Source organism: Plecotus auritus (genome assembly GCF_963455305.1).
Source record: "Plecotus auritus genome assembly, chromosome: 4".
Lineage (NCBI taxonomy): Eukaryota > Metazoa > Chordata > Mammalia > Chiroptera > Vespertilionidae > Plecotus > Plecotus auritus.
Genome location: NC_137775.1, coordinates 187,216,707 through 187,240,260, shown reverse-complemented (window position 1 = coordinate 187,240,260; position 23,554 = coordinate 187,216,707). Strand labels below are relative to the sequence as shown.

General features: G+C 49.8%; 1 protein-coding gene across 3 annotated transcripts in view; it reads left to right on the top strand.

Moving 5' to 3' along the window:
* Positions 1-23,554, top strand: part of ELMO1 (engulfment and cell motility 1) — a 415,657-nt gene that overhangs the window by 157,923 nt on the left and 234,180 nt on the right. For 2 of the 3 annotated variants that reach the window (XM_080667111.1, XM_080667112.1), the window contains exons 7-12: positions 1,382-1,417; positions 8,107-8,206; positions 14,124-14,275; positions 16,734-16,812; positions 18,201-18,245; positions 19,232-19,282. In XM_080667111.1, the coding sequence (XP_080523237.1) occupies positions 1,382-1,417; positions 8,107-8,206; positions 14,124-14,275; positions 16,734-16,812; positions 18,201-18,245; positions 19,232-19,282 (463 nt within the window). The remainder of the gene's footprint in view (positions 1-1,381; positions 1,418-8,106; positions 8,207-14,123; positions 14,276-16,733; positions 16,813-18,200; positions 18,246-19,231; positions 19,283-23,554) is intronic. The other variant, XM_080667113.1, reaches the window with a different exon arrangement.

Here is a 23,554-nt window from a genome sequence, read left to right as displayed (position 1 = left end):
GCAGACAGAGCCCTGCCCTCAAGGGCCTCCAGGAAAGACAGATATCCTAGGTCAGTGGTCGGCAAACTGCGGCTCGCAAGCCACAGGCGGCTCTTTGGCCCCTTGAGTGTGGCTCTTCCCCAAAATACCACGGCCTGGGCGAGTCTAGTTTGAAGAAGTGGCGTTAGAAGAAGTCTAAGTTTAAAAAATTGGGCTCTCCAAAGAAATTTCCATCGTTGTACTGTTGATATTGGGCTCTGTTGACGAATGAGTTTGCCGACCACCTAGGTCATGCAGCTGGCGTGTCCTCAGCACATGCAGACATGGGTGGGCTCAGTCTGCCAGGCAGGGACGTCAGCGGTCAGGGAGGCTTCCCGTGCCTCAGAATGAGGACAGTTGAGCGTAGGACTTAGCTAGTTGGACAAGGAGGGGTGGGTATTGAATACAGAGGGGAGAACACACTTAATGCCAGAGAGACTTGGCAGGCTCAGGGGATGCAAGTGGTTTGACAAGGTGAGAGTCACTTGCTTCCTTACCTTCTTGACCCCAGTGTTTCAAGGACATAATCATCCTTTCTTGCAGACAAGATGTGTCCATTGCACACTTTCCTGGCAGGCTACCATCCCGGAGTCCCATCTATTGTCCAAGACTATTGCCATGTCTCAGGATGCCATCCTTCAGAATTTCATTTCTCTCAAGAAAAGAGAGTAAAATCAGTGAGCATTTTACCCCAGAAAGATAATCAACTCCATTTTCATTGTTGAGGATACTCTTAAGAACAACTCTAGTACTTTTATTTATTTATTTATTTATTTTTTAAATATATTTTATTGATTTTTTACAGAAAGGAAGGAAGAAGGATAGATAGTCAGAAACATCGATGAGAGAGAAACATCGATCAGCTGCCTCCTGCACACCTCCCACCAGGGATGTGCCCGCAACCAAGTTACATGCCCTTGACCGGAATCGAACCTGGGACCCTTCAGTCCGCAGGCTGACGCTCTATCCACTGAGCCAAACCGGTTCTGGCAACTCTAGTACTTTTAGAGATCACCTTTTTCACTGAGAATGTACCTTATTCTTATTATCTCTAGGGACTCCTCCCCACCCCCCCACCCCCCACACACACACCGAACACATACCGGTTCTGAGTCAAATGGAGTGGTCTTGTTGCCCTTACTCATAAGTAAATGTAATAGGTTGGTTACAGTAGTTTAACCCTTACGATTGTGTCTTATCATTAGAGAATACCAATCAGTGTATTACTTTGAATAATATGTTACCTCATGGCGGTTAAGTCTTCTTATATCTAATCTTGAGCTTTCTTCAAGATAATGTAATTTGTGTAAAAAATTATTGCTTTCAAACATGCTCCTCACATGATTGTCCTTACATTTTGCAGACGATACCAGAAGCTGCAGAAGATCATGAAGCCTTGGTAAGAACTTATGATTGCTTGACTCAGCTTGTATAACACACTCCTTCCTGCATCGTTAGTCTTTGTCCTCAGATAACTGTGCATGCAGATATTTCGAGTGATTTTATTTTGCTGTTTGATGTTCTTATAAACAGTTCTTTAAAAATTGATTTCCTCTTTCTTTCTGCTTTGTGGCACAGAGGGAACTGTATGTCTGTAGCCACAGAATGAGTACATCGGGATTGCCACCCTTCTCCTGGGGCAAGGCTGGGCGTAATTTTATGTATTGCCTTAAACAGAAACTTTCTTTTTTGTGGCCTATGTGATGTTCAAAGTCAAAAGTCTTTGATTCTCTTCAGTGACTCAGTAAAAACAAACACCTCACTCAGGATTGAAGTATGGAGTGAAAGCTGTTGACTTGGAGTCTGAGAAAGGGCTGGGTCACCTGCCTGTAAGTGCACTGCGTGCTGATGTGTCCGGACCCTCAGAGCCTCTGTCTTAGAGTCTTTCCTCCCCCTTGCTGCCTTTCTTACCCACCAAACAAGAGTCCAGACAGGGCCTAGCAACTGCTCCGCGGTGGGCTGGACACATGTCCGTTCTGCCGAGTTGTTAAGCAGGTCATTTCACTTTGAGAAGGAAGACTGATTATTTTAAGCCCTGAAGAAAAAGCCTGGTCACCTCCCGGGTGGCTAGTGCTCTTGAATCCTCTACCCTCCCCGCTCCCCAACACAGAGAAACGTTAGGGGCAGGAACTCGTCAGGTATTACATTGCAATGAAGTATGGAAAGCCATCTTGAGTTTCTAGGATAAAGCTCCTTAAGTCTTACTTTGATGTATGTTCTTAATATAGGAGAAGCACGTCATGGTGACGATAGTAGGAGCCATCTTTTATGAGAGCTTACTCTGTCCCAGGCTCCGCCACCTGCTTACACTCACTGTTCTAATTCACACACACACACACACACACACACACACACACACACACACACACACACACACACACCACACCACACCATTAGTAAAATTAGCACCATTTCCTTAGTGCAAAACTAAAACCTGGTGGTAGGACTGGGATTTGAACTGATTTTTTCTCTAACAACTTCATACAACTTGGTAATGGCGAGGAATGTGGGGCTCTGAAGCCAAAACGATGTCTTGACGTTTATCTACCAGTGGTTTTATTTTGCGGGTGTGGAGACGTTGGAAGTGGGACTTCGTGTGAACCATGACTTCTGCTGATCAGTCATAGACCAAGTCGGTGCTCAGGGCCCTGGTTCCTGAGATGGCAGAGGCGTTAATCCGACAGTCATGAGGCTGTTACCACCCTGATGGCAAAACCAGAGAAAACAATACAGGAAATAAAAGTTGTAGATCATCAAACGAGCCGAGGTGCAACCCATTAACAATTACAGTCGAGCAGTATATAGGAAGGATGATAGTTTGCAGCGAATGAAGTTTTATCCCGGGAATAGTTTAATGTTTGAAAGTGAGTCCCTGGGTGTAATTCAGCATTTAGTAAAATAAAGGAGAATAAAATAATCGTAGTAGATACAGAAAATAGATGATAGGTACAGAAAAAGTTTTATTAATCCAACATTCATTCATAAAAATTCTCAGCAATCTAGAAATGGAGATAATTTCCTCAGCCTGATAAAGGCAGTGAACAAAATGCATTATTCTTAGTGTGAGGAGACTGAATTTCCTCCTCCGAAAGACTGGAAATCAGGCAAATGTGTTTTGCACTTCTGTTCAGCATTGTAGTGGAGTGTTTAGCCGTAGCAATAAGTCAAGAAATAAGTAAAAGACATAATGGTCAGAAAGGAAGAAGTAAACTCTATTTATAGAAGATATGTTTATTTAAAAATTCCAAAGAAATCTGTAAAGTCATTGCTAGATCTCATAATTGAATTTAGCAAGATTTTTGGATACAACATCGGAATATACAAGTGAGGTGTTTTTATACATTAACAGCAAACAACTGGAAAATGAAATTTGAAAGCTTTCTTTACAAAGTATCAAAAATCATGAAATTTTTAGGAATAAATTTAACAAGAGACATGTACTGTCTGTTCGCTGAAAAATAAATATATCACCGAAAGAAATTAAAGAAAACCTAAATAAGTGGAGAATGTACCATTTTGTGGTTTGGAATACACAGCATTTTGAAGAGAGCAATTCTCCCTAAATTAATCTGTAAGTTCAATCAAGTACAATTTTTAAAAAAGAAATTATAAACCAATCTTAAAACTTAAAGAAGTGCATAGACCTTAGAATAGCCAAAACAGTCTTAAAAAACAATAACAAAGACCAACAAACTTGATGGATTTCAACTGATTTCAAGACTTACTACTCTACAGTTAGTTATTAAGACAGTATGACATTGTTATAAGAGGACAGACAGGCCAATGGAATAAAGAGTCTGGAATTGATCCACAGTTAAATTTTAACAACAGAGCCAAAAGATTGTTGGCTGACATAAATCATGCTATGATTCTGAAGGTCTAGCAGTATAGAAATCCATACATTTCAATGTATATAAATTTTATCCCAAACAAAAGAAACTACAGTGAAGTCCTCACTAACATCATCGATAGGTTCTTGGAACTGTGGCAAAATGTCACAGAAGGAAACCAACGTTACCACAGACTAATTGATTTCAACAAGATTTAAGTTTCTACAGCATCTCATCAATACGATAACAAAATGGCATTGAACTAAGTGACGTTATTCAAGAACGTGCCTGACATGGAAAACTCAAAGGGCAGGCAGGACAGTGTTCAGTATCATTGGTCGTTAAGGATACATGGAGTGTGATTTATTGATCACTTTAAAACTGGCCTCTATTTTCACCTTTCCTCCACTTATCTTGGCTACGGCCCCCAGTGGAACATTTGGAAGCGCTATTCTTGTATAAACTTAGCAGCATAAATTTAAATGCTACGAGATTGGCTGACATCTGTTGGAATGAAGACAGTCTCTACTGAGTTGATGAGAAACATTTATTCGAGTGTTTCCAGCACACATGGTGAGTTGGCCGTGACCGTGACTCTCCGCCAGCATAGAGAGTTTGCAGTCGGTGTAATTTGAGGCAGTCAGCGCTACACAAATTTTAGGTTAGCACTTGATGCAAAATAAATAAACCACCCAAACAAGAATGCTCCCTCCCGTGCCAGGCCCTTGCTCTGTATTTGCACCTCTTGGGCCTGCATCTTCTCCACCAGCACTGACGTCAGAGCTCAGCCCGTGGCCCCTGCCTCCGCCTCTTTGGAGCCGAGTTTCTCTTCCAGAAGTGGACGTAACCCCCGTGTCTGGTGTGATGAGAGCTCTGTGGCTGCCTCATTTGAAATGAAGTGATTGTGTCCACTGATTTGGAATGTTAAAACATTTTGCATGGCCGCCCTTCCTTTGCAACTAAGGGTTTGAAGTTGAATTTTGAAAAAGTTCTCCTTAGAAACCTAGTATGCCATCCAGCAAGCCATTAGAATGAATTATGTGTTACCTGTGCACTATACATATAGTATATAATCTGTGTGTTACATATTTAATAACATAATATGCAACACAATATAGACCTAATATAGCTAATAACATTTGTATATCATACGTCTAAAACATCTCTATATAATATGTAATTACATATTGAAATATGTATATAAATGTATGTATACATGTTACAAGGTAATATTTATGTAACATGTAAATATCATTCTATAACGTTTCTATAAAATGTTACTAGATGGCCCACGAGAGTAGTCCTTCCTTGGGCGCTTTGGTGTGTGATGTGAAGATCTTCCCTCACTTATCAGTCGTTCGCACTAAGGAGAATTAGCACAGGAAGCCCTGTCCGCTGTATCAGAAATGGTGCTCCCCTCCGTAACCACGTGGAGACTGAAAGCCGGGCCGCAGGTCAACTTGGAGATTTGGAAGCCAAACTGTACTCTTTCCCGTTCTCTCCATCTTCTTCCAAAGTCCTTCCAGGAGGGGTCTGTAGGCAGAGCTCCAGAGCATTGGGGACGAGGGGTCATCCCCAGATGTGACTATAGCCACGTGGATTGTGGGTTCCTTGAGCAGGAAACAGAGTCATTTCACCTCCACATAACTAGAGATAGTTAATACCCTGCATCCTTTGCTTCTAAAGCAGATGGCGAAGACTAATAGTGTCTCTGACCCCGGCCTCAACCAGCTGCAGGGACCGGAAGGAAGAGTTTGTTCCCAAAAGTGTGTGTATTCCTTGCCACGGCCTGTCCGCTGCTTGTTCTGTTAGCAATGACCTTGAGGCCATCTGGGCATGGTGAGGAGGCCATGGACGTGTCCTCCAGTCCTGGACCTGGGATACTTGGAGCATGGAGGTCTCTGAGCATGCCTGATGTAGGCAAATGGCAACCATTAGTAATATGGTTGCTGGTTTTCCTCATTTTTAAGTTTAAAAATTTAGCTAATATTACTTACTACTAATACTATGCTAAAATAATAAATCAGCTAATAGTGTTTTGATGAATATTATAATTCTATAATAATGTATCCACAGCACAATCCTTTAATAAATCTTACTAATTGCTTTATTGCCTGGCTCTCTTATTTTCCTTTTTTCTCTTTTTTTCCCAGTAGATGTTGGTGTTATCTTGACTCATTGCCAATAGAAAGAGTCGTTCTGGAATTTTTGTGTAACCTTTCTCGCTGCTCTTCTCTTCCCTTTTCTCCTGTCTTTCTACGTCTTTGTTCTCTCCTCAAGGAGGTGTGTTTTCTGGTCTGGAAGTTCTTTTCTGGGGCTGAGCCTCTGATGCCACCTAGGGGCACCCGCAGGCTGGGAGTGCCCAGCTGTGACTCAGAAAAGAGCCTTTAAGAAGTATTTGCTGCTTTTCTATCCGGCCTGCGTGGTTTGAGAGTGATCACGTTTATTTTTCTGGCTCCAAAGACAGATCGTTATTGACACATTGAAGGCAAACACTTGAAAATCACAGTCTTCGTTTACCTTTCAAAGCATCGCTTTTGCATAATGGTCAGAGCCAACAGTCAGATGCCGCTTCCTCCATGCCGCACCCTGCCTGAAGGCGGTTTCTCTCCCCAGCAGTTGTCTAGTTAGGCATCAGCACCATCAGCATAGCTGTCTCTTTGTGGTAAGTGAGGAAACCGAGGCAGAGGTGCATCAGTGACTTCCCGCCTCGAGCTGGAGGGGACCCTCTGCCCTCTGACTGGGGAGCCACCGCTTACCCGGTTCCGTCCATTGCGTCTCAGCCACTCTGACCTCTGGCAGCTTGGGTCAGGAGCCTTCCTCAGAGCCGCTTCTTCTCTCCCTGGTTTCTTTTCAGCTTCACAGCCCCTGAGAGATGCAGGATTCCCCAAGGTCACCGCTGAGGCTGCGCTGAGAGCACAAGGCGGAAGGGAAATGGTGAAGCTGTTTTAAAAGAAACACGGGCCTGCTTTCTAATCGATTAGTTGACATCTTGTAGTGTAGCAATTGTGGGAAACAGGAGCCTACAGATTGAAAATCTGGACAAGCAACTCTGTTCTTAAAAACCGAGCAAATGGTCAGTGCAGTTGCAGGCAGTGTAGAAGTCCTGAGGCCTGTGACCCAATGAACGCTGAGAGTCTCAGGTTTATCATGATGAGCATTTACAGTAGAGGGGAGTTTCTGTAAGATGCAGGGGTGTGTTAAAGTGTTGTTTTGAAGGCACCAGAAATCAGGAGATTGTCTGATGGGGGGACACAGCTGCCTTTCCCTGCGCTTGCTGCATCTCTGTCTGAAATTCTAGTGCTCACCTTAGACCAGCCGTGGGCAAACTTTTTGACTTGAGGGCCACAATGGGTTCTTAAACTGGACCGGAGGGCCGGAACAAAAGCATGGATGGAGTGTTTGTGTGAACGAATATAAATTCAAAGTAAAGGAGCGGAGAGGAGAGCAAGAGAACCGGATAGAACAGCCGGATCTGGCCCACGGGCCGTAGTTTGCCCACGGCTGCCTTAGACCCTTCCCATAGCCCTCCAATCACAGCAGCCTGTTGCCAGCCAGCAGCCCTCTCTCCACAGACATTGTGCAGAGAAAAAATGCTGGCCAGTGTTGCATAGACATGAATGTCCTTACCTACATACAGGCTTGTCTCCATGAGCCCGTGTCTGTGTGTGCACTTGCCCAGACACACACACACGCACACACATAGGCACACACACACAGACATGGAGGCCACGCATATCCTGTGCGAAGTGCTCATTCTCTGAAGAGAATCATTTCTCACCTTCCCTGTTGGACACCCACGGACGATACAAGAGGCGCATTGCCTTTCTCAGTCCCCCTAACTCGTTGGCTGTTCTAGAAGCTTTCCTTTAAGCCCTCATATGCCGAATGCTTCCCGGCCGCATGCTAAGGCTGCACACAGCCCTGTGGTTAGGTGGGGTCGCTGTCCAGTTCCCTGCTGAGCGGACAGGCTCTGGGAGGGGAGTGCCTTCCCGCAGCAGGCGCAGCTCCCCAGGGCGGGAGTCACCGCGAGCCCTGGTCATTCCCCCTGCAGCCCGGCTCCCTGGGGAACCTAGGAGGCCCACCTGCATCCATCCCTGGACACAGGTTGGCACCGCCTTGTCTGTGGCCCAGCCGCTGACCCCAATGACCTCTTACAGCTCTGCTGTGTCCTGTTCTCTAAGGCTTCGTCACTCCCGTGTCTCTCCTTATGCTCGGCTCCGTGTCCGTGACCATTGTGCCTCCCTGTGTTTTCCAGCTTTGGAGACATGCTGTCCTTCACGCTGACGGCCTTCGTGGAGCTGATGGACCATGGGATCGTGTCCTGGGATACGTTCTCGGTGGCGTTCATCAAGAAGGTAAGGCACACTGTGCTTCCTTGGGCCTGAATCCCTCCTCTTTCCCTCCCTCCCTCCCTCTCTCTCTCCTTTCCTCCCTCCCTCCCTTGTCTCTTGTGACTTTGATCATCTTGAATGGTACTGGTCGGCTACATTGTAGAAAGCCCTCCAATCTGGGTTTCTTTGATCCTTCCCTCACGGTCCAGGGAAGGCTGTGCCTTTGTGGCAAGAATACCAGAGCAGTAACGTGCCCTCCTCCGTGCATCCCGGGGGTACCTGCTGTCAGTATGTCTTCATCGGCAATGCTGACCTTGACCGGCGACCTTGACCGGTATCTGCTGAGTCCCCCCGGTGACGTTATTCCTTGTCCTTTTGAAGCTAACCAAGAGCTCCAGGGAGACACTGCCTGGAAATGAAGGCCATCCCGGAGCCCCTCCTCTGTTGACGTAGGGTTGGGATTGGAGGCCGCTGTACGATGTTGTGTATTTATTTCAGACAAGAGTGGTTGGGAGCCCAGGGTACTCTTGACAGACCCCCGAGTCCTCTTTCCTTCCACACGGGCACAAAGCCAAAGATGACGATGAGCGATGGGAACAACTTAGAAAATAACCCCTAAAGGGCGAGGCCCCCTTTTTGCCTGTATTTGTCAAAATTGGGAAAAGAAGAGGAGTGGCCGTCAGTGAGAAAGCCAAGGACATTCTGGCGTGTTCTGAGGGGCTTTTCTGGGGGTGGGGGTGGGGGTGGGGGTGGGGGTGGGGGGCAGGGAGTGATGATGGAAGCAGAGAACAGACTCCGAATTCTGTCTCTCTGGTCAAAGTCTGGAGAAGCAAGTTCAATCTGAAGATCCTGAGTTTTGTGGATGTTGGACACTTACACGTTCTAACTCGTTCTGAACTGGCGGCGGGCCTTCCTTCCTCCAGCCCCATCGCCTCCTGGCCTCTGCTGTAACAGCCGTGCTGCTCTGAGGGTGGGCTCCGGGGAGCCGCCTGGTGTGTGCACACACCGTTATTTCTTCTGATCCCAGCAGGAGCCCCTCCAGAGAAGGACAGAGAGTCCTGTTATTTCTGGTCAGGAGGCAGGAGGCGAGGACACCGTGACCTTGGCCCCGCCCCGCCACCCCACCCGGATCTCACACTTGCCCTTGCTTTCCAGGCGGTAAAGAATGGCTCTGAGGACTTCCTCCCGCTTGCTGAGCCCTCCCTGCCCCCCCCCACCCCGGGTGGGGTACAGGGATCTCTCCTGCTCTCCCCTCCCCTGGGATGTTGGGATTGCCCCTCTGCCAGCACTAGTCCCCTTCCTGTGAATGGGGAGCATTTGCCTGGCTCTGCCTATGACTAGGAAGGCAGAACCATGGCTTTCTCCCTGACTTTGTCCTCAGAGCCCAGCACAGACCTTCCTGCATTTCTGTGAAATGAATGAATGCAATTTGCTTCAGAAGCATTCTCTTTCTTTTTAAAGTATATTTTTATTGACTTTAGAGAAAGAGGAAGGGAGAGGGAGAGAGAGAAATATCGATGTGAGAGAAACATTGACCAGTTGCCTTCGGTAAGTGCCCCAACCTGGGGTCAAACCCACAACCCAGGCATGCGCCCTGACTAGGAATCCAACAGCAACCTCTCGGTGCACAGGACACCCCACCAACTGAGCCACACCGGCCGGTCAGAAGCATCGGTGAAAACCCCGGGACTTGAAGGAGAGGGAATAAACACAGTGGTATAGTACTGAAATGTATGTCAAGTGAAATGTCAGTGATGCGTGCACAAAGTGGTCTGTCTTTAACACGTTCGCGCCCAGCCTCTTTGTCTTCCTTTCCGTTTAGCCCGCGAGAGCCCATTTCCCCGATATGCTGGCGGCGCCAGTGGCCGACGAGGTCTGGACGGAATGGATGGCGTCCGTCACCGGTGACTGACATGGCGCTTAACATGTTCAATGATGTGAGACGTGGTTAGAGAGAACGACAATAATTTTAATTAGCTAACTGCTTAGCACGTTAAGTGCCACGTCAGTCCCTGGTGACCGAAACGGAAAGGAAGACAAAACAGGCTTGGCGCTGAACAGGTTAAGAAACGGTTTGTTTCCATGGGCTGAAACTAAAGGAAAAGCCATCTTAAACCTAACGATGACTCTTCAGTAAAAAGTAAAGTGTTTTTCAGAAGCAGCCCGTGTGACAAGTCCACGTGCTCATTCCCAATCATGCTCTTTCCCTTGCCTTGCTCCTTGGATCTCACCCCTAAGTTGAATTTGAAAAATGGTCATCAGAAAATGACTTTATAATTGATCGTTTTTGTAAGGTTAACTTCTTTTATTCATTAGCTGGATCAGCTTCAGCGCCCTCACAACCCAGAGGTTGTGTGCGGACAACTGTCTTTTAAATGGAGCAAAAATCTGGTGACAAAAGACGCTTATCTCTGCGACACAGACTTGGCTCCCTGTTAATGCCAAATTCATGCCCCTTGGAGAAGTGCTGCCCCGGCCGGCCCCCACCTCCTGCTAACTGCTTCCATCTGTTGGTTGTGGACTTAGATTCTACTTACAAACTTTGTTTGCAATAAGTAACATCATTTCATAAACACTGTGAAACTTGGAATTTTTTTATACCAGTATGTAATGTTGCTTTTTAAAAAGTATTTTTAAAATTGATTTTAGAGATAGAGGAAGGGAGAGAGACAGAGAGAGAGAGAATCAATGTGAAAGTGAGTGCCCTCCTGCACATCCCCTACCCATAACAACCCGGGCATGTGCCCTGACTGGGACTCGAACTGGCAACCTTTTGGTGCCGGGACAGTGCCCCATCCTCTGAGCACACTGGCCAGGGCCACGTGGTTGCTCTTAAAGACCTGGCTACTGAAGGAGAGCACAGGAAGGCATGGAGAAAAAAAGAAATGGAAATAAAAACACCCCAAGCCCCCAGAACTTTTCTGAGCTACGAGTTGGTTCTCTCCTCGCCAAGGACAACACCAGGGCCTTTTCTTGGCAGGAGAGCCGCACACGGAGCTCTGGACCCTGGCTCTGCAGGACGCCGGTCCCCCCACCGAGCTGCCAGCGCCGGACACACATCCAGCCGTGTGGTTTAGACCCAGTAATTCTTGCCTCTTAAAAACGTGCGAGATTTACAGGCCTCTGCCTGGTGCTTTCAGCTCTGGGAAGGAGCCCAGGCGCCCCACGATGCGCTTCAGTTGTGGGGACAGAGGAGAATTTCGACCTCATCCAGAGCGACTTGGAGAGGGCTTATGTGATTTTAATCCTTTGGGTCCTTGATTCATGCACTGTGATGGCCCTTAGCTTCCTGAAACCTCCCAGATGTTCCTCCGTTGTGTTGGGGTAACCTTTCAACTGAGTGGAAGTGTGTGGGAGCAGAGTGTGCAATTACTGCTGACCTCTGACCTCTGCTTCCTCTCGCTGCAGACCTGCTTTCTGGAAGCTGTGCTTTGACTGGGTTAGACTTTGTCGCCTACGTGGGCCAAAAGTACAGGGATGGAGCTTCAAAACTTTAAAGGCCAAAAGCCTGGCTGGTGTGGCTCTATATGAGTGAGAATCGACCTAGGAACCAGGAGGTCACGGTTCAATTCCCTGTCAGGGCACATGCCCGGGTTGCAGGCTCGATCCCCAGTAGGGGGCGTGCAGGAGGTAGCCAATCAGTGACTCTCATCATTGATGTTTCTATCTTCCCCTCTCCCTTCTTTCTGAAATATATATATATATATATATATATATATACACACACACACACACACACACACACACACACACACACACACACACATATATATAAATAAATTTAAAGGCAAAGTCTCTGCTAGACTATAAGGTCCTTGAAATGAAAAATCACGTGGGTTTTGCGCCTCTCTCTTTCCAGATCTCGGGGCAGCGAAGCCTGTTTGGTGGCACACACTGAATGCCTGTGACTCCAATGAATGGAGAGAGAGAGGGAGGCTGGTGGGTGGGGAGGGAGCCAGACAGGAGGCTCTCAGGTGGAAAATTCTCCGAGGAGCCCTAGAAAGACATGCAAATGTATGAAATGGAGACGCGAAAAGGGGGGTGGAGGGAGGAGAGAAGGCGTGTGGAGGACACGAGAAGTGTGGTCCCGAGCGGCTGGCTTTGGGAGTTCTTCATTTCCCAGCAGGCCCCCGAGAATGTGCTGGGGTAGCGAGAAAGGGGGGGGAAAGGGGGGGGAGCGGCGGCATTTCTCTCCTGTTTAGAAGAGGTCTGAGAGAGGGGTTAAACCTGAGCACAGCAAGGGCGATGGGCTGTTCCTCAGAGAAAGACGGCCCAGAAAGAGGCGGTCTTGGCAGCTAGAGGTGGTCCAGTGGAGCAGACGGAGGAGGAAGGCGCGGGCTTTCCGGGGCCAGTAAACACGTCGGAGAAGTTTATTGGCCGTGAAATGGGCGAAAGTCGTGGACGATGGGCCAGTGGAGTGCTTTTGAGCATCTGAAATGTCTCGTATTCTTTCCTGCCGTTTATATTACAAAATAATGGCGTGTGGAATATAAAGTCGTAATGTCACTGCACTTTGCGTCGTTTATTTCCCACCCTCTGATCCAGATGGACGTGGGGAAGGGAGGGGGCGGGTGTTGGTACTGGTACCCCTGCTTTCACCAGGAGTCGCTGGGCTGGAAGCAGCTGAGACGGGCACGGCGCATTGCCGGGACGCCTGGCCTTCTACCTCGCGCAGGGCTGGATGCGGAGAAGCGGTCGGTGGGGCATAGAGGGAGGGAGACATTAGTGTCGACAGAGGGAAGCAGCGAGCTCCCATCTGTCACAGGACACATTAAGCAGCTTTTAGGAGAGCGGTCATTATGCTGCTATGATAACAGCCCTCGGTGGGTTGTCACCAGACAGTAATAACTTTTGACGAGGCCTCTAAAGTAAAACCTTCATGCGACCCATTATTCTAACCCTTACTTTGTGTCTCCCTTATGGTGTGATTTACGTCGGAGGCCTGAGCGATTAATCCCTTAGGGAATGCATCTCAGCGCTTAAGCTGTGATTTTAACTTCTCACACTGCTAATTTAAAGGTTTTCCTGTTTGCTAACTTTTGGAGAGAAGAGGAGAGTTTATTTTAACCATGTAAAATGAGAGCGCGGGGGAAGCGTGCTCCGTGGAGGGATCGCAGGCCAGTAGCCGGTAACTGAGAAGTTGCCAGTTGAATTGTGTCGACAAGTGTGATTTGTGCGAGTCCCTGAAGAACGTAACAGGATCGTAACCAGCACATAAAGGCATGGATCCGTGGGTAGCGGAGCGGCCTGGGAATGGAGAGAAGTGGCTGTTTGTATATGTGGACATTCCTGTCTCAGAGAAACACGGGCGTCCTCACACTGCATAGTTGGTCTTCCGTGTCATTGGGTTTCACATTCACGGATTCAACCAACCGCAGATAGAAAATATTCGGGGGGAAGAAATTCCAGAAAGTGGTGAAAAGCAAAGCAGGCATCAAGCCTGCACTGAATGCACTCAGATGGAGGGACGTGTAGGCATAGCCTGCTGTGGCCCGTAGGCAAACATATGTTACATGCAGATACTGCTCCATTTTATATAGAGGACCTAAGCGCCCCTGGGTTTTATCCGAGGGGGTCCCAGAACCAATACCCCTTGGATACATAGGGACGGTTGTATGTGTGGAAATAGTTTGCTCCAAAAGCTGAAACTCAGATAAATCCTGGGAAACTAGACGGAATCATTCTTTGAAGTGGTCCCCCTGTAAAAGTGGCTTACAGTGGAATTGCAGAAATGAGGTGTACATAGCGCTTTGTGGTAATGCCCTGAAGCATCCTTGCTGGCTCCATGCGCCCCTCGCTGTTCCGCTGTCCTTGCGGCTCCTTCTTACCCCCGGTGTCCCGTGTTTCCTATCCGAGCTGCGATTTCCCTGACTCGCTCCCCTCTGTCCTTCTCTGCTCTGCTGACCACGAGCAGTCAACTGTGTCCCCCTTGGGTTTTCAGATAGCGAGTTTCGTGAACAAGTCCGGCATGGACACCTCCATTTTGCAGCGGTCCTTGGCCATCTTGGAGTCCATGGTGCTCAACAGCCACGACCTCTACCAGAAGGTGGCACAGGAGATCACCATCGGCCAGCTCATCCCCCATCTGCAAGGGTAAGCGTGCCGAGGCCCCCATGAACCGGGAGATGCTTAGCATGTAATGCCCGGGAGATGCTTAGCATGTAATGCCCGGGAGATGCTTAGCATGTAATGCCCAGGAAACGTGTCTGTCGCTGGGCCCTGTGGCACTGCAGCGGCAGGTGCTTGCCCCTTGGTGAGCGCCGTGCCCATTCTTGGCACTGTTCTGGCCGCAGTGCCTGGCCCTCAGTAGGCACCCAGTTTTGATCAGTGTTAGAAGATAGCCACAGTTTTCCTTTAAAAAACCCCACATATTTTATTGATTTCAGAGAGGAAGGGAGAGGGAGAGAGAGGGGAACACCATGATGAGAGAGAATAGATTGTGGCCTCGGGGAAGATTGGCACATGCTCTAAAACGATGCTTTTGCGTGAAGCCGCTCCAGGAACAGCGGCGCTCTCACAGCCCCTGCATGTGCAGTGCCGTATCTTCACAAGCTGTCTCTTTTTCCTGAACCTCGAGGGCACATTTGTGCGTCCACAGTTCACTTCCTCACAGCGGAGAGTTCTTTGTTTGCCACGCGCTGTGCCGAGGGTCTTGTGCACATTCCCTCACTTCATTCCGAAAGCAACCTCTGGAGATAAGTGTTGCTACCCAGTGCTGCCCATGCGGAAACCGGGTCTTAGGGACACGCCAGGAACTCGTCCAACGCCACACAGCCAGGCGGGGTGCCCTGGGCCTGACCTTCACCCTGCCCAAGGCCGTGTTCCCAGGGCCCCTCTCCCAAAATTGCCTGTACGAGTAGCTCATAGCTGCTCCGGTTTATGCCTGAGCTCTCCTTACTTACTTACCGTTTCCCAGGTGGCTTCCATTAGATCTTCACTCCATTTGCAATTTCTGATTCCATTCCAGTGAAAAGCCAATGTGTAAACATAAAAACCTGATCTTCTTGTCATTAGAAAGTTTCTTTTTGGAAGTAGATGTTTAGAATATGTAATATTGCCATGGAGACGAAGCCGTTTCCTTTATAATAAGCCTAGGACTTGGGAACAGCCAAGGCTCCTCCCAGATGTATTCATGCATCAGACCGAACACACACACACACACACACACACACACACATATACACAGACACATACACACACATACACACACAAAGACACACATACCACACACAGACACACACACGGACACACATAGACATACACACAGACACACACACACAGACACACACAGGCACACACATACACACACAAAGATACACACACCACACAGACACACACATACAGACACACAGACACACACACAGACAGACACAGACACACACACAGACACACACAGACACACATATACAGACACACAGACACACATACACACACAGACATACACACAGACACACACAGACATACACACAGACACACACAGACATACACATAGATACACAGACACACTTAGACACACATACAGACACACATACACAGACACACACACAGAAATACACACAGACACACACAGACACACACACAGACACACACACAGAGACAGAAATACACACAGACACAGACACACAGACACAGACACACACACACAGAGACACACAGAAATACAGACACACACAGACACACATACAGACACATACATACACACACAAAGACACACACCACACACATACAGACACACAGACACAGACACACACAGACAGACACACAGACACACACATACACACACACACAGACATGCACACAGACACACACAGACAGACACAGACACACAGACACACACAGACATACACAGACACACACAGACAGACACACACACACACAGACACACACACACACACAGACACACAGACACACACATACACACATACAGATACATCCACAGGCACACACAAAGACACACACACCACACACACACACAAACACACACAGACACACACAGACATACACAGAGACACACACACACATGCATAGGTTTTGTCCACTGAGTTCACTTTTCTCTTTTTAAAATATATTTTTATTGATTTCAGAGAGGAAGGGAGAGGAAGAGAGAGATAGAAACATCAATGATGAGAAAGAGAATCATTGATTGGCTGCCTCCTGCACGCCCCACACGGGACTGAGCCCACAACCCGGGCATGTGCCCTGACCGGGAATCGAACTGTGACCTCCTGGTTCATAGGTCGATGCACAACCACTGAGCCACGCCAGCCGGGCTGAGTTCACACTTTCATCCTAGCAGAGGAGGAGGGGGAGGGCCAGCTGGCCACCTGTGCTTTCTGGGTGGCCTCCCCAGCAGTGTGTGTCTGATGGGCTGTGGAAATTGCCCCCTCACCACTGTTTCCAGCCTTGTGGTGATCCAAGTACGTTCTCGGTGCCGCTGTGTTTCTGGGCCTGCCTTTCTCTCTCCCCTCTCTGGGGAGAGGTGATCATAAACTTGATCATGCTCTGACGCAGGCATAGCTTCTTGACTTTCTGTGTTGTCTGCGTCTCACAGGACAGACCAGGAGATCCAGACCTACACCATCGCCGTGATCAACGCCCTTTTCCTGAAGGCGCCCGATGAGAGGAGGCAGGTACGTGGCATTTCTTTGTCTGAAGACCGTGCCCAGGAATGGCAACTGTTGGTGCAGAGACAGAGTCTCCCCTGCCCATCCCGGGCACTCCCTGGGCCTCCTGCTGCTCTGTGGCCTGGCTGGCCAGCCTGGGACCATCCCAAACCCAGGGGCCCAAGTGGGCATGGCAGCCCTGTGGCCGCAGTGGGAGCAGGGGAGGAAGCCCTGTGACCCTGTCATGTCCCTGACTGCTCATCGGGGCAAGGAGGGCATTGTGCCCACTTTTCTGATGAGGAAACTGAGACCCTTAGAGGTGTCGGCTCTGCCCTGGGGCCCCGGGGGTGGACGGGAGACAGAACACACAGGTTGCTGCCACGGGTTGAACTACCGCTCACGTGTCCGAGGGGCGCTTTGCTGGTGGTATTTCTGCTGTCCGTGCGTGGACGTGGCTGGGAGGACGGGCGGTTCCTCCCCCTCCTCCGTGAGTGTGCCATGGAACACCTACCCCCGAGACTCTCCTTTTTCTGTTGATCCTGGGTCTTTCTTCAACTGAGAAGAGCATCGTTCAAGAGGGGTGTGAAGAGAGTAGAGTTTTTGTCTTGAGATCTAGCTCACACCTCAAAATCCAGTCACGTTTTTCACATCAATGTAAGATATAGGATTACCTCCGGCACAGGTCACAGTGGAAATACTGGGTGGAAATGTGGGATCTTCCATTAGAAAGGGCGCTGAGAACTCGAGGACGGCTACCAAAACATCGGCTTAACCAGGGGTCCTCAAACTACAGCCCGCGGGCCACATGCGGCCCGCCCAGGCCATTTATCCGGCCCGCCGGGTGCCGCTGCCTGTCCTGCTTAGCAGCCGACTCGTCCCGGGCCCGCAGTGCGCATAGGAATTTGTTCATAGTTTTTTTTTTTTAAACTATAGTCCGGCCCTCCAGCGGTGTGAGGGACAGTGAACTGGCCCCTGTTTAAAAAGTTTGAGGACCCCTGGTTAGATGAATTTAGAAAGCTAGCATGCTACTAGCCACGGGTCAAGAACTGTATTTTTTTAATTGCACTTTCTTCCCTGTCCGGTTTGTGAAGCCAGTGACAAAGGATGAAGGTTCCTGATTCGTTTTCCATGTAGGATTTTGCGCCTCCCGGGACTGCTTGGCACAGTGCGGGAGTGGCTTTAGGGTTGCGGGTGCATTTGGTTTGCTGTTGGAAGACGTGGGAAGAGGACTTAGCATTAGATTTTGGCTTTCATGCCCTCCAGCCCTTTGGAGCCCCTCGCAGCATTTCCATGCGATTCTCGCCGCGCAGTGGGTCTCGGGGGCCTAACCAAGATGCGCCCTCTCACAGAGTCTCTGACTCTCCGCCTCCTCTCTCCACTTGCTCTCCTTCCCGTGGCGGCCCTGGCGCTGCTAGGCTGGTGTGGACAGCAGTGTGGACATCCTTGATTGTCCTCTGACTGTAAGTCCCCAGCGCCTCTTGGCACCAAGCGAGCCCCGAGCTTTCCTTCCGCCCTGCCCACCCCGCCTGAGCCCCGGTCCTGACCCCCACCCCATGTCCTGCCTTCTCCCTGCTTCCTGCAAGTTTTTTTTAACCTGGAATTCATGGCTGTGCTTTTGAATCCTGGTTGAGATTCTTCTCTACTCGGCAAGAGTAGTAACACTAAAAACTCAATCCCCCCAAGACCCCCACACTCCAGCGCCTTCCTGAGTGTGAGCAGTATTTCTGTTTTTAAATGTTGGCAACAAGATTGGGTCCAACTGTTAACTTGCCCGAGTGCCCACATGTCATTATTAAGAAAGGGCACCTGGGACTCCTTCCGTCTCATAGAGTCACCGCAGGCCCGTGTGCCAGCCGGGCAGCCGGGGCCCCCAGCGCGACCCGCAGAGCACGGGCTCCACAGCCGAGTATCTGCCCAGGTGTCCGGCCTTGGCTGGGACCCCAGCCACTCATTCACTCGCACAGACCACTTCTGAGTGCCGGGGTGCGGCCCAGTCGCTCCCTGATCTTGCACAGGCTGAGAGGAAAAGTCAGACTTGGATCTTTAAAGTGATGCTTCTCTGCCGTGGAAGCCCCTGGTGCAGGCCCGTGTCGCTGAGTCACGTGTAGAGTGGACAGAAGCAGTGAGCCTCTCCCACGGGGACCGTGCTTTCGCTTGGAGAGCTCAGTGTGCTTTCGGCACCCACTTTTCCTGGAGGAAGAAATGCCTTAAAAAGGGAGAAAAGATCGCAGGCACCAGGGTTCCTTTCTTTGCTTGTGGCCATGGCCTTGTTTGCCAAACAGAACATTCAAAAAGTCACCTGAACCCCCCTGCCTCTGTGCATCCCTTCTCCCCAAGAAATACTGCTGACGCCACGTTAGGAGGATCCCCCAGGGCCAGTCATTTCGGAGCATGTGGAGCGGATCTTTCTAAACCCAGCTTTCATGGGGGTGCCTTCTGTTCGCAGGAGATGGCCAACATCCTAGCACAGAAGCAGCTGCGCTCCATCATCCTCACGGTGAGTACCGGAGCCGTGTCTGCTGGGCCGGGGAGGGTGGCCAGTGCACTGTGTATCTCCTCCTGTGGCTTTAGTCGTGGTTGGTTCTGTGACTCGCTTCTGTGAGGAAACGGTAGGAACCAGAACGCAGGCAACAAGGTGCTTATGGAAGTGGAACGAGCAAGGCTTCCCACAGGAATGGCCTCTCTGGGTGGAGGGAGGGGTCTCTGTGTGCAGGGGGCAGAGCGGGCCCTGGACATGCCCTGGTGACCTGGCCCTATAACCAAGGCGGGAGTGCCTGCGACGAGAGGGCCATGCAGAGAGCGGAGGATGCTGCCACAGGGTGTCCCTGCACGCAGTGGGGGAATAGACGGTGCGCATGCCCTGTAAGCGTGTTGGCCAGCGTCGCCAACGCCTGCCGCTGACAGGTGATCCCACTTCTGAATGGGGGAACATTCCAGAAGCAACACGCACAGGCAGAGTACCTAGCAGACCTGAGGTTCATTCACTGTGAGAGCTCTAGGGAGACCCCCATTGCCACCCCAGTGCAGGGAGTGAACTCCCGGGCATGGCTTCACTCGCCTGGTAACAACTGGAAGTAAAATGCTTTAGAGAGAAGAACATTCTGGCAGGAAGTGCCGGGACCTCTCGGGGCAGGTTTATTACACTCACCATGGCGTTAGCTTTCCTAAAACTTAGAGTTAAGAAAATCGGAGGTTCTGTGGCTTAGAAGGTTTATGAGCCTGGCCAGTGTGGGTCAGTGGATAAGCATTGACCCATGAACCAGGAGGTCACATTTTGATTCCCGGTCGGGGCACACACTCAGGTTGCGGGCTCCATCCCCAGTGTGGGGCGTGCAGGAGTCAGGCAATCAATGATTCTCTCTCATCATTGATGTTTCTCTCTTTCTCTCCCTCTCTCCCTCTCCCTCTCTCTCTCTCTGAAATCAATAAAAACATTTTTTTAAAAAAAGTTTATGAGTTTGAGCGTATACAGTTCCTAATGAGGGAGCTAGCTGGAAATAAACACATCAGACCCTGAGATTTTACCATCATTTCTCTGGGCCTCTTTACAGAGAAAGACAGAAAAGGCCTGCATGGAGACTGCTGTGTGCAGGCATGACCAGGAACCTCAGTGGGAGAGAGCCTTACGTGGCAGGCTGTGCATGTTTGACACTAAGTCAGATAGCACGCTCTCCTGAGGCCTTATCAGCTACTTGACTTTGAACTAGAGGCTGAAAGAAGTGTGTGTGAGCGATTCCAGCGAGGAGTTCTGCAAGCCCGGCCACACGCGTGCACCCGTGTGCGCGCACAGACGCCTGCGCACCCATTCCAATACAGTGAGGCCATTAACAATTAAAAACCTTATTGAGGGCAAACAAAATAAATATCCTAGGACCCAAAGCCCATAGTAATAAGTACCATTTGTCATCAGGTTTGATTTTAAACATCCTGGCTGTCTAGGATAAAGAGAAACATATGAGTGTAATTTTCATTGTTTGACCACAGAGGTACCCAGTTCTTGAGGGATGCCACACTTTTCCTCCTGGAACCGGAATCTGCACTGGGTGTTGGTGGGGCTTGAGCGTAGACTCCAGGCCCCAGGATGGCTTAATGCAGGGGTGGGCAAACTTTTTGACTCGAGGGCCACAATGGGTTCTTAAACTGGACCGGAGGGCCGGAACAAAAGCATGGATGGAGTGTTTGTGTGAACTAATATAAATTCAAAGTAAAGGAGTGGAGGGGAGAGCAAGAGAACCCTCCGCTCTTTTGGCTCCGCGGGCCGGATAGAACAGCCGAACGGGCTGGATCCGGCCCGCGGGCCGTAGTTTGCCCACGGCTGGCTTAATGGAAATGGCAGAGGTCCCCTAAGGTGGCTGTTTTTTGCACTGGCTCTCAGTACCCGTGGAAGCGGTAATGCTGAGGCAGAGCTCAGGGAGGGTGCCTATGCAGGGGGAGGCGGGGGGGAGAGGAAGGGCTAGAAGTGAGGAATGGAGGTCTCAGCCTGTGGTGGGCATCGCCTTGGTGCCAGGGGTGGGGCAGGTGGAGTGACTGTAGCCCCATGTTTCAAAGATCAGTTCACCTCCGTGGGGTTTCTTCGGTGAGGCCGTGATGGCCCAAAGCTCGAGGCTGGCATTCTCTGGCAAGAAGCTGGAATGAAGACACTTTTGAGTTGCTACAAAAATAGATACAGTATCCATGCACTTGGGCACCCATTCCCTTCGTCTTTTATTTTCAGTTATCATTGGCATTTCGTAGTATTTTGTATTGGTTTCACGTGTACAGCAAAGTGGTTAGGCAATCATATCCATTGCAAAGTGACGCCCCAGTATTTCCAGTCCCCACCTGGCACCATACACAGTTATTACAGTGTTACTGGTTGTATCCCCTGTGCTCTTCATTGTCCCCGGGACTACTGTGTCACTACCAATCTGTACTTCTTACCTCTTCACCTTTTATCCAGCCCTCCAACGCCGCTTCCCTCTGGCAGCCATCAGTCTGGTCTCTGTATCCGAGTCTATTTCAGGTTCGTTTGCTAGTTCATTTTGTCATGTGGATTTCACATGTAAGTGAAGTCATATGGTATTATCTTTCTCTGATTTATTTCACACAGCACAGTACCCTCTAGGTCTAACCATGCTGTCTCAAATGGTAAGATCAGACCACCTTCTGACACCATATACAGAATAAACCCAAGATGGATTAAAGACTTAAATGTCAGTGCCCATAAACTTTGGATGCTGAATGTACACTATGGATTCACATTCTGTTCTGGAGACAAAGGGATATGGGGTTTTATTCTACCCTGCCATCCATTCCCTAGCTTCCCACCCCCTCAACCTCCATAATTTTGGGTCTGGGACTTCCTCCCTTCCCCCACCCCTTCTTTAATTGGCTATTTGGATGTGGTACTCAAGGCCAGGGTGTGGAGTTCCGTGCATGCCAGGTTGGGGCACCTGGAGGAAGTTCTTTCAGACAGCAAGACGTGGTGGGGCCTCGCATTCCCAAACACCTGGTGTGAATGGTCGTCTCCCAGTCCTCTTTGCCAGTCCTGTTTAAGGCAGAGAGCGTGGTCTCTGCCAGAGAGGATGTATGTCAGGGTCCAGTGCTGAACCCCTTTTCAGACCCAGCTCCGGGGGAGAGGGGGCAAAGGCCCACCTATTTAGGCTCATGCCATTGCTTTTATACATGTTCCCTTTGGAGCTGTTTCTAAGAGGAAGTGTCATTGTACTTCCAGTTGTTACCAGGCGAGTGAAGCAATGCCCGGGAGTTCACTCCCTGCACTGGGGTGGCAATGGGGGTCTCCCTAGAGCTCTCACAGTGAATGAACCTCAGGTCTGGTAGGTACTCTGCCTGTGCGTGTTGCTTCTGGAATGTTCCCCCATTCAGAAGTGGGATCACCTGTCAGCGGCAGGCGTTGGCGACGCTGGCCAACACGCTTACAGGGCATGCGCACCGTCTATTCCCCCACTGCGTGCAGGGGCGCCCTGTGGCAGCATCCGCCGCTCTCTGCATGGCCCTCTCGTCGCAGGCACACCCGCCTTGGTTATAGGGCCAGGTCACCAGGGCATGTCCAGGCGCCCCCCCGCGCCCCCCCCCCCCCTCCCCGGACGCAGCAGGTCTTTTCCTGGTTTCTGGCCTGAAGATCTAGGAACCTTATTGGCCCTGGAATGTAAAGGTGAGCTTCAAGGTCACCTGGGTCCTTTCCTTTCTTCTGAAGCGTAATCCCACCAAACTGGTTTCCCAGGCCTCCAAACGAAGACTTCTGAGGTTCTACCTGGCGTAGTGATGGGGGTTAACGTCTGAGGTTCTACTTGGCATAGTGATGGGGGTTCACTTCTGAGGTTCTACCTGGCGTAGTGATGGGGGTTATCTTCTGAGGTTCTACTTGGCGTAGTGATGGGGGTTCACTTCTGAGGTTCTACCTGGCGTAGTGATGGGGGTTATCTTCTGAGGTTCTACTTGGCGTAGTGATGGGGGTTCACTTCTGAGATTCTACCTGGCGTAGTGATGGGGGTTATCTTCTGAGGTTCTACTTGGCGTAGTGATGGGGGTTCACTTCTGAGATTCTACCTGGCGTAGTGATGGGGGTTCACTTCTGAGGTTCTACTTGGCACAGTGATGGGGGTTAACTTCTGAGGTTCTACTTGGCGTAGTGATGGGGGTTAACTTCTGAGGTTCTACTTGGCGTAGTGATGGGGGTTAACTTCTGAGGTTCTACTTGGCGTAGTGATGGGGGTTATCTTCTGAGATTCTACCTGGCGTAGTGATGGGGGTTAACTTCTGAGGTTCT